Source organism: Elephantulus edwardii, unplaced genomic scaffold, assembly GCF_000299155.1.
Source record: "Elephantulus edwardii isolate Elephantulus edwardi_28Jun2011 unplaced genomic scaffold, EleEdw1.0 scaffold00024, whole genome shotgun sequence".
NCBI lineage: Eukaryota > Metazoa > Chordata > Mammalia > Macroscelidea > Macroscelididae > Elephantulus > Elephantulus edwardii.
In genome coordinates, this window is record NW_006399774.1 from 17,377,748 (window position 1) to 17,389,455 (window position 11,708).

Sequence of the window (11,708 nt, forward strand, 5' to 3'; positions counted from 1 at the left end):
TGTTATCCTCTCAACTGTGATGGGAATGGCCCACAGTTTGACTACAAGTAGTGCTATCTGCTGTAAGTTTTTGCTAACAGAATTTAAAAATTTTTAAAAATAGATGAATGTTATTCTTTTCCATATTCTAAAAATGTTCTAAACTGATCATAAAAGACCCTTGTATTTCTGATACAAAGTTTACTCCAGTGTGATTTTTTTCCCCCTAGCTATGGAGTTAAATGTTGTTGCTATTTGTTTTCATTTTCATGGAAATGAACTCCTTATCAGATTTTAATGTCACATTAGACCAGCCTCAGCTGGAAGTACTGTCCCCCTCCTTCTTTCTTCTCTTCGCCTTCTGTTAGGCATGTGAGGAAGCCAGCCCTGTCTCCAGACTTGTCCACTGTTGTTTTGCGTCACCTTGTTGCTTTGAGGGAGCTCTCTGGGGTAGCCCAACACACTGTGCTCTGCTGAAGTAGAGATCAGCAGTTTGGATCCACCGGGAGGGAAAGACAGACCAGGAGGGAAAGACGGACCATCTAGTAATAATGTGCAGCCTCGGAAAGCGTAGGGAGGTCACTGTGATTTGGCAGCTACAGAGTGGACCCAGTCGTAGTGTGTTGTGTGTTTCTGCCACCTCTGATTGCTTTCCTCAGATATGTGACCCAGGTCCTTAATTCTTTCCTCAACCATGTCTAATATATGGTTCAATCTAGTTCCTGCATCTTTTTTTAAAAAACGGGGGTGTCTATAACAGAAGAGAGAGGATGAGAGAGAGCCTTACAGGAAACCCTTGTGCCGGGCGCATCCTTGGGTCACATTCTGACGTACTGTGGCCTCAGCTTCTCTTGATCCTTGTCTCTGGTACCTGAGTGTTTTCCAATTTCAGCTGTGGAGTCAACACTTGTCATTTGGGCCTCAGTCTTTTCAGACTTTGTTAAGTGGAAGTCTCCACCTCAGGCCTGCCTTCCCTCCCATGCAGTCGCCAGCTTATTCTCCATCCCAGAGCATTTTTTGGGTTTCAGTATCCTATTTTTAACATCAAAAATGCCATCGGGACTGACATCAGTGTTGAGGGAAGGCAAAGAAGGAGGGGAGGAATGATGTATATGGCATTGAAACAGATGAAGGAGAGAACTGTTTAAAAGGGATATGTGATTGGGTATTATTGTCATGACAGGAGTCCAGAATGAAGGCTGCACAGTGGAGTGGACTTGAGGGGAGGGATTGCATAACAGTGAAAGAGTTTTTCTTTTATTTTTCAAGGAGAAGAGTAAATTGAGACAAGAGAGGTGGGCAGGGAGAAAAGTTCAACAATGAATGAAAGGAAACCCTAATTGTCTGTAAACTTCCATTAGAATTAATTTTTTTAAAAAGTCATTACAAAGAAGAGAAAAAAACGATTAAAAAGAAATGCCATGTAGTGTCACGTGGAAGTGCTTGTGCTTACAGTAGCATTGAGAAAATGTAAAATAACACAAATCATCTTTAGTTATTCATCACACCCTCACGCATTTCGCAGATAGCACTACCTCTTTGGGTGAAAGGTAACGCAGGTCATCTGTAGCCAGGGCCTGAGCATCTAGAGCGTCTGTAAGACCTCTTGTGGCAACCGCATGCCCCTGGGTTACAACAGCTTCCCCCAGGGTTGGAAATAATTGAGTTAACGTCTTATTTGAAATATTTCCAGTTAGTCCAAATGGAGGAGGTAATATATGAATATATAATTATACCTTTTCTGATGTCTTTTAAATTCTCAGCAAGTTATGAAGAATTACAATAGGGGCCATTATCAAAGATATTTTCCATGACATTTGATTTTCTAATTGAAACAATAGTCTGGAAGACAAATAAATCTTAGATTTGAGTTTTCTGTTTTAATAAAAATCATTCACCTCATCATATTTCTGACCTTTTAATATAATATTATCACCTTACAGATTTTTTTTTATGGGGATAAGAAGCTATACTCAAAAGGCTTAGTACAGTTAAAATTTTATTGCTTTTGACCAAAGGTCACAATAAGATTTAGAGATCAACTTGTAGATCCTCTGTGGTTTTAAAGAGTTATCAAGCATAAATCTAAAAAAGGAGATCCTGTGAGTAAAAATTATTGATGTTACTAAGTAAATATCAAAGTAGTCATCCATCATCAGAGTGTAGTAACATGCAATTTCAGCTGATATCCCTAAAAACTGCCTTGCTCCATGTCCCAGTTCAAACAGCTTGTGTTATGTTAAGGATTTCATGCATACATTTTGAAAAAGATTCACAATTCTTAAGAATATTGAACACCAGCATTTCTTTAGGAATTTTACAAACATATGTAGTATGTGTGTGTGTGTGTATGTGTGTGGAGTAACACTTAACATTCTGAAGAGTTATCTGAAAGCCCTACTGAGAAAAAATATACCAACCCACAGTTGGAAAAGGCTATTGTTAGATAAACAATGTAAATACTATTGTGAATGAACAAAAGAAGCTGGCCATTTAGCAGTGTGTAATAAAGCCCAGGCCCGTTGGGCTGTTTGGACCCACTCTGATTGGGGCGAGCCCATGTGTCCGAGCAGTGATGTGCCCAGCAGGCTCTCAGTGTCCGGCTGCTCTACCATACCTGACCAGGTCTGTCTCCTAGCACTACTCAGTGGGCACATGAAATACACTTTACACAGGAATATACATTACAGTGAAAACAAAGCCAAACTCACTGCCTTCAAGTTGATTCCAACGCATGGTGACTGTCGGGTCTCTGAGATTGTGCATCTTACAGGAGGAGACCCTCTGTCTGTCTTCCCAGCAGCAGCTAGTGGATTCGATCTGCCAGGCTTCCAGTCAGCAGCCTCACACCCTCACCCCCACCCTGCCAGGACTCCTTATGTATTATACAGTAGTTACAAAGAGAACACCGTGCAAAAATAAAATTTTATTAACTTCCTTAAATTTTTGTTTTAATATTAAATTATTCTCAATGTGTGGGCTTTTCCTTTCATTCCAAACACTCTCTTGGATTGTTATTACCAATACAATACTCCTTGCTATTGTTGTTGTTGTGAGCTGTCCGATCGGAAGACTGTCCAGTGGGTTTTCAGAGGCAGTCAGTCACATGGGAGGGGACTGCCCATCCTTTACCCAATGAGCAGCTGGTGGATTCGAACAGCGTGCCTTTGAAATCACAGCGCAGCTTCTTACCTCTAGACCATGCTGTAATCTGGTTGCTTTTGAGGATATTGGCTCTGTGTGAATTGTGGTGTTGGTGGAATGTATTGAACACTGCATATCCCATATTGTCGTCGTCGTTGCTGTTGTTGTTAGGTGCTGTCGAGTTAAGCACGACTCATAATCTTCCAAAAGAACAAAACAGCCTGTTTTGGAGGTAGTACAAGCAGGCTGCTCTTTCGCGGCCAGGATGGGCAGACTTCGTCTCACCTATGTTGAACACGTTGTCAGGTGGGGCCAGTCCTTGGAAAAAGACATCACGCTGGGAAAAGCGGAGGACCAGACAAAGAGAGGGAGACCCTCGGCGAGCTGGAGTGACACAGCAACTATTCAAAAGGGCTCGAGAATGTCAGCGATGAGGGAGCTGGCCCAGGACAGGACAAGGCTCAGAGCATTGCCTGTAGGATTGCTGCGAATCATAGTGAACTTGACAGCACATAACAGTATGAAAAAGCATTTCCTCCTAAAGCTTGAGACAGGATTGTCTATTAAAACTAAGGAATTTTAGGGAGCTCTGGTGGTCTAGTGGCAAGCAGCTCCACTGCAATCCCAGAGGCACACGGTTTGAATCCACCAGATGCTCTGCTGTAGTAGGAGGGACAGTCTCCTCCTGTACCAGTCAGATCTGATTTGACGGTACACACACAGAAAACAAAAAACAAACAAACAAACAAAAAACAAAAACAAAAAAACGAAGGAATTTGAAGGGAAATTGGGGTAAACAGAAGCATTCAGAAGTATGTCCTGGCTTGTTTTTTGGTTGGTGTTTTGTTGGTTTGTTTTTTTTTTTTACAAGAAGATAGTATTTCTGAGATGCAAAGCATTAGTGCCCTCCTAATGAGGTAGAACAGTCAGCATTTGTCCTGGTGAAGGGGGGTGGTGGGGTGCCTCTGAGTGGGTGACCCCCAGTCTGAGCTGCAGTTCCCTGCACGGTCCCCTCAGTGGCTGCCATGCTGGAGCCACTGCTGCAGTCACTGTGACACTTCATCCCACTGAGGGTCGTAATAGACATGAGGGCACTCTTTCCCACCTTAGGGCTGTTCTGCAGACGGTGAGGGTCCTTATCTGCAGGATCTCCATGGAGGCACTTGACCTGGAGCCCTTGTTTCTTTTCCAGGTCAGCTTCTCAAGTTAGCATTGAGGATTGATTGCAAAGGTCAGAATTAAGTTCCCACACCTGCTATTGAGTTACCCCTGTTATAACCATAAGGAGCTCCAGAGTACAGCAGGTTAAGTGCTGGGCTGCTGACCCAAAGGTTGGTGGTTTGAATCCACCAGCTGTTGCTCCATGGGAGAGAAGCAAAATTGCCTCCTACGATGAGGGTCTGTGGCCTTGGAAACCAGTGGGGGATCTCTGAATGTCAGAAACTGCTTGATGGTCGTGGTTGTTGTTGTGTGACATCCAGTCAGAACCGACCCATAGGTGACCCTTCGGGTGGTTTTCAGGGTTTTCACATGGGAGAAGATTGCCCATCCTTCTCTTGCAGAACAGCGGGTGAATTAGAACCATTCAGCAGGACGGGTTCATGTGCCTAACACTGGCCTAGCCAGTGACACTGAACCACAGAATTTAAGTGATTGTGAATGATTAAACTGGGAAGACTGAAAACAGAATTCAGCAGGGAAACAGGCAGAGTTGAGATGATCCCACCAGACTGAAATCTATCAGAAAGGAAGCTGCGGGTGACAGAGGGTTCTGGAGAGAAGAGACTGTTCAGGAGCATTCCTTAGAGGCCGGAGGAAGCTACAGAGTACAGGATACCGGGGTCTCTTCACAGAAGGCAGTGTGAGCTGGAGGGCACAGCACCCAGGCTGGGAGCTGGCTCAGGGGCAAGGGCAGGGAGGGTGGAAGTGAGGAGATGAGTCAGGGAGTGGCTGCCGTCCTCCAGGTAAAGGCATTGCACTGCAAACCCAAAGATAGGCAACTCAAGACCTGCTCTGTGGGAGAAAGACCAGTAGTCCCCACCAGTATGATTCACAGCTTCTGAAAGTGGTCGGAGGTCACCTGTGAGTGGGCACATACACCAGCAGGATTGGAAAGGGGTGGCATCAGGACACAAGCTGAAGATACTGTCACAAGGGCATCGTGTCCTGTTGCTGAGAACCACACAAACTAAGGTTAGCGAATTGGAGGAAGGCCTTTGGCTTCCATGATAAAGCAGTTGCAGTCAGAGAGGAGAAGCTGGAGCCTGCAGTGACTTGGAGCAAGACGGCCGTGACAGAGTACAGACTGTGACTATAAGGGATCCTTTTGGCAGAATTTGTTGTGAGATTTAACAAGAAAACAGAGTAGGAGCCAGAAAGAACCTTTTCTGCAAGAAGCAAACAGCATTACAATAAAGAGACATCAGATATATTCTTAAAAACAAGGAACTTAGGAGGCCTGGATCAAAGGCATCTGCTAAAAACAATATAATCACAACTGGGAGTCCTGGAAGAGATTAAAAAAGGAAATAAGATTACAAAAAAGTAGCCTTTAACAAATAGAGCAATACCTGTTACTGCTTAGATGAATTCAGGATTCAGAACCAGGCCAACTATTCACCCACCACTGAATGGATTGAGAAATTGTGGTACATTCACATAATGGAATATTACACAGCACTCAGGAGCAATGATTTTGGAAAAATACTACATTAAGCTGGGAGAGACTGGAGAGCACTATGCTGAATGAACTAACTCAGTCTCAGAAGGACAAATACAACGTAAGAGCTTTATTGTAAAAAGAGAAGGATAACTAGTAAAACATGTCTAGGGGCTCAGGGAGGAAGAGAGTGAGAGCACAGGGGTGAGGACGGGTAGGGGGAAATCACAGGTCACACAACTTGGTGGGTGTAGGAAAGGGGGTAAAGGAAATGGGAAAGATCCACAGGAACCAGAAAAGGCCGGGTGACGCTGGAGGGGGATACATTGTTATTTTTACTACATGCCTCTGGAAACTTTCTGAACTTTGAGAAACGATAGTTCTAGAAAGGCTTCAGGTCTTTTGTTCATAGGGTCGCTATGAGTCCTGCTTGACTCGATGGCAATCAACAACAAAAACAGTACCAGGGAGAAGTACCACTTTCGGGCACTGTTCCTGTTCAGAGCACTGCCTTAAATAGACCCCACGGGAGATCCCCCGCTGCACATGCCGGGCATCTCTGCTTCCGGTGCATGTTTTTATCGTGGCAGCCTCGTCTCAAATGCCCGTTTGACCATGTAAATCTCTTTGAGATTTTACAGTCTCGTAAAAATCTGCATGGCGTTTAGAAACTCTTCTGTCCTTTGCTTTGCTAACTCCAGTTATTACCTGTGCTCCCCAAAACCAACTCGGGCTGTCAGTCCACTGTCTTGGCAGCCGCTCTGCAGTGATAACAGATCTGACAGATAATTACTCATCAGGTCATAAAATGAGTCCCCGAGGAGAGAATTCCCCCTGGATGAAGAGGAGCGGTGATAAGTAACCTGGATGATACCACGCCACCTTCACTGCCTTCCACCTTCTTCTTCCTCTCTCTCCCACCCAGTCTTTCTGTCTCCTCCCTCTCCGTCACACCTTTTTTTCTCTTCTGTTTGAACTCTCATTGGTTTTTCATCTTCTTTTCTTGTTCTTCTTTCTTTCCTTGTCAAAACTCCTTAAGAATCACAATCTTGTATATCTTTGAAGATATGTTGTCAAATGATAGGAATGAAGGAGACATGATCCTGCTTCTGAAAAGGTGCATTCTTCAGAGGGAACGATAGAGGAAGTAAGAGCATTGACCTTATGTAAAGGAAGTGTTCAGATGTTGCAGTAAGGAAGGTCTATAGAGGAAGGAAGGGCACTGACCGTAGGTAAAGGAAGTGTACCAATATTGCAATAAGGAAGGTCTAGCCTGGCCACCTGTGCTCGGCCTGCCATGCTGTCTTCCCTGTTCTCTGATTCCCCCCACGTGCCAGGAACAGCCTGGGAATCGTATTTGCCCCCTCACTTTCCTATCTGCCCAAGCCCAAGGGCTGCATATTTTACAATATTCAATTTTATTTCTTTTTTCACCTTTTGTTTTTATCTCCAGGAAGGTTTTCGGATCAAATTGTTATTCCATGCAGTCATTCATAGATAATTTATTTTAGAACACTAATTGTCATTGACTGACGTATGTAGTTTATTGATGACAATGTCTTGTCAGCCCTTGATTGTATATTGCCTTTCTCTTCACCAGCTTATTTATTTGTTCATTCATTTTTCCTCCTCTCTCATAGGAGTAGGTTAATATGGTATATTTCTCCGATTCAAGGTAGAGATTTGAATAGCATGTTATTTGGAATGAATTGTTCTTTTTCTAATTTCATTCTTAATGTAGATAATCTTTCAGCAGACAAAGTATCTCTTTTTCAGATCCTCTTTATTTTGATTATATTTGTGCCAAGCAGTAAAAGCTTAACAAGTAAAATTGGTGAAATATATTTGTAATTGTGATTTTAATGAAACTTTACAGAAAGGTTGGGTTTTCATTCACTCATTGATATACCTTCTCCTCCCTCCTCCTCCCTTCCCTGTCCCTACATCCCCTATGCAAAGCACCTCTTGTTCCAGATTACAAGCATGAATATAGTTCCTCGTGCATTCCTTTCGGACAGCCCTTCCCCTCTTCTGTCCCTGTGCAGTGTTCATTATCAATTCACTCTTCTCCCATTCTCCACATCCCTGTGATAGCAATCATTTTTTTATAGCAGTGGTGTGATGCAGTATTTGTCCTTTTGTGACTGAGATATTTCACTCAGCATAATGTCTCCAGACTCACTTATGTTGTGTGTTTTACAAGTATGTTTTCAGTGCAGCGTAATAGTCCATTGTGTGAACATACACCATTTTTCCTATTCATTCACCTGTTGATGGGCATTTGGACTGCTTCTATCTCTTTGCTATTGTGAATAATGCAGCAATAAACGTGAGCGTACATGCATTTGTTTGCTTTACAGCTCTGGTTTCTTTAGGTTCTATTTCTAATGGTGGGATGGTCAAGTCAAATTGTGTTTCCATTTCCAGCATTTTGAGAAAACTCCAAAGCACCATCCATAGTTATTGCTGTTCTTGTGTCCTATAGAGTCGGAGCTGACTCATATCTCATCCTCTGGCAACTATTCAGAGACAGTTAATTAAGTAAGAGGAGATTACCCGTCCTTCACAGAGCAGCTGGTGGACACGAACTGCATGCCTTTGGGATTGCAGCACAGCTTCTTGCCACTAGGCCACCAAAGCTTCCTCTTTCCATAGTAGCTGTACCATTTTATAGTCCCACCAACAATTAATGAGAGTTCCAGTCTCTCCAAGTGCTTCTGATGTGGATTCTTTTTAAACAAAGGACTTGGCTGTGACGTTGCTAACCGTGTGGTTAATAAATGAAAACAGTGGTCACTTTCCTCAGGTTCTGGACACGGTGCTTCTTAGCAACCTCAGAGGTTCTTGAGAACGTTCGAGAGGGCAGCGCCTGGTATGAGCTTGGCCTGCACCTGCTTGATGGCCCTTTTCAAGCCGCATCTCTTCTCTCTGTTTGCAGGTGGAAATTGAGAAGCTGGACTTCCATCATTACCTGCCTCTGTTCTTTGATGGACTTTGTGAAATGACATTCCCCTACGAGTTTTTCGCTCGGCAAGGAATCCACGACATGCTGGAACACGGAGGCAACAAGGTCCTTCCTGTCATCCCGCAGCTCATTATCCCGATAAAGAGTAAGTGAGCGGGAAGGCACATCACTCCGCGCGCGGCGAGGCTCTCTGACAACTTGCTAATTAAGCAATAAGGTGTCACAGACTGAGATCATCCCGGCTTTGCTGGGAGTTTTTATAAAGTGACTGATGAGGCCAGACGTCCCGGTCTCCAAATAAATGCTCCATCGTGGATGCTGCCTTGTAGCAGCCCCATAAATAAACAAAAGAGGGTGATGTGGACATAAAGTGCTTCATGGTGGGCCTGGGACACTGAGATGGTATTCCTACATATGTAGCTTTATGTGCCGTAAATGTATCCATGCTTATTGTACCTAAACAAGAGGCAGGATTGGGGAAGCTCCTTAGCCGTAGCCAAATGCTGTGAGGGAATGAGTCTTAAGTGTGGGAGCTCAGGACCATAGTCTAAGAGGACATCAAGGACAACTGGTTAGAGACATCTGTAAAGTCCACAAAGACGTTCTGCATCCTCCATTAGTGAGCACTGACGAGGCTCTTAAACACTTGCCAGAAGCCTTCATGGGAGCAATAACTGGTCTGTCCCAACTGGTCTGGAACAAAGGAGAAGAAAGGCAAGCAAAGGCTCTAATTCCAACGATCTAGTGACCATGTGACCTTCAGTCTCTGTGACGGTGAGGTTAGGACATGATGGGACCTGGCATCTGAAAAGGACCATTCAAGAAGGTCCTGGATGGGGTGGGGGGACGTGGAGCACGACTCAGCATCCGGGGCTGGACAGATAAGAGACCGGCGGAACCCCTGGCACTGGGGCCTTGGCACCCTTCAAGCTGGGAAGCGAAATCATCCCATGACTCAAGTTTCAGAGGAACAATAGGCAGACAGTCCAGGTGTAGGTGATCAAAGACATCAGGGAACAGCACTCCGTGGAACCATCCACCACACAAGATCCAGAGTGTGCCTTTGCCCAGGGTGAAGCTTAGAAGACAGAGTGGCTCAGGATGGAAACTGTGACCCCAGGGTGACGTGGGAGGTGGCTCAGGATGGAAATCATGAGCCCAGGGCGACGTGGGAAGAACGCTGTCAGTGTGAGGGTGGCAGTAGGTGTCGCCAGACATACTGCATATTCTGTGTGTTGTTTGATGAAAAACCAGTTTTCTCTGTAAACTTTCACTCAAACTGAAGCAAAGTAAAAACCTCTTTCATCAAATGCTTTATAGTAATTTCACAAACTTGGAAGCAGGAGCAGCATCCACTTTCTAAACAGCATGCCTCCAGAAACTCTATGAACTTTGGAAAATGTCAATAGTTGTAGAGGGGCTTCAGGCCTTTTTGTTCATAAACTTTCTGTGAGTTGTGCTCAACTCGAAGGCAATCAACAACAACAATTACACAAACATTGAAATGAATGTAGACATTCAGAAATAATTTATTAAGTACAAGTGTCTAAGTTCTTTTTCAGACAACATGCCTAATTTTTTATATAATGATATAAGTGTTATAGACACACAGACCCTCAAAGAGTTGACTCTCTAACATTGTAGACCCTTGAGAGGAAGGCCCTCAACTAGAGGGATTGACACAGTGACCAATGCTCTGCACTTGACCATGACAGAGATCATGAGAATGGCAAAGAACAGAGAAAGGTTCAGATCTGTTGTCCAGAGGGTCACTGTGAGGCATTGTCAACTTGATGGCACCTAACAACCATCTAGTGTAAATAAAATCAGCTTTAGCATCTTTGAGACACTACTAGAATGCATAATTTTTAGAAAATATGCATCTGAAGAAGAGAAAATGTTGTTTTTTTAAGATAAAAAATGTTTTCATTTTTTTCAGTGTTGCACATTTTCTTCCCCTCCTTCCCTCCCCCTCCCTCAGCCTTCCCCAACCCTTGTTCTAGATTAATGTCATACTGATAATGCCTAATCATATGTTCTTTTCAGACAGTTCTTCCCTCCACCTGATCTAAGGCAGTGGTCATCATGTATTCACTCTTTTCCCATTCTCTCCCCAGCTCCCCATGTCTGTCCTATTTTATAACAGTGGTATTACACAGTATTTGAACTTCTATGACTGAGATATTTCACTCAGCATAATTTCCTCCAGGCTTCACCATGTTCTGTAATGTTTTACGAGTTCATTATTTTTCAGTGCTGTGTAATATTCCATTGTGTGAACATACCACAGCTTTTCTATCTGTTCGTTTGTTGATGGGCATTTGGTTTGCTCCTGCTTGCTATTAAGAATAACACAGCAAAAAAACATGGGTGCGTATACTTCTGTTTGAGTCATGGTCCTGGTTTCTTTATATTCCCAGTAGTGGAATTATTGGTTCAAATGATATTTGTGTTTCCACCTTATTGAGAAAGAACCAGCAAGCCAACCGTAGTGGTTATACCATTTTACATTCCCACCAGCAGAAAATAAGAGTTCTAATTTATACACAACCTCATCAACACTGGTTGTTTGCTTCCATGTTGAACTTTGCTATTGTTGCTGGGGGTGAGATATCTCGTGGTGGTTTTGTTTTTTTTCTCTTTGATAGCTAGGGATTTTGAACATTTCTTCATGTGTTTATTTGCCATCTGAATGTCTTCTTTGGTGGAGTGTCTATTCACAACCTGTGCCCATTTTGCAAGTGGCCTGTTTCTTGTTGAGGTGCTGGAGTATTTTAGATATGAGTCCTCTATCAGATATGCCATTGCCAAATATTTTCCCGAGTCTGTAGGTTTCCTTCATACCTTGTTGCAAAAGGTTTTTTGATATGCATAGGGATTTTTTATTATTATTATTAAATTTTATTAGTTTTAATGAACATTTACAGAGATTTTGGGTTTTCATTCATTCATTGTTGCACT

At 43.3% G+C, this 11,708-nt stretch overlaps 1 protein-coding gene across 1 annotated transcript in view; it reads left to right on the forward strand.

Annotated features, from left to right (window-relative positions):
- The window catches only part of PACRG (PARK2 co-regulated), an 870,811-nt gene that overhangs the window by 485,902 nt on the left and 373,201 nt on the right, over window positions 1-11,708 (forward strand). The window contains exon 3 of the mRNA XM_006882777.1: window positions 8,721-8,892. Coding sequence (XP_006882839.1) covers window positions 8,721-8,892 — 172 coding nt within the window. The remainder of the gene's footprint in view (window positions 1-8,720; window positions 8,893-11,708) is intronic.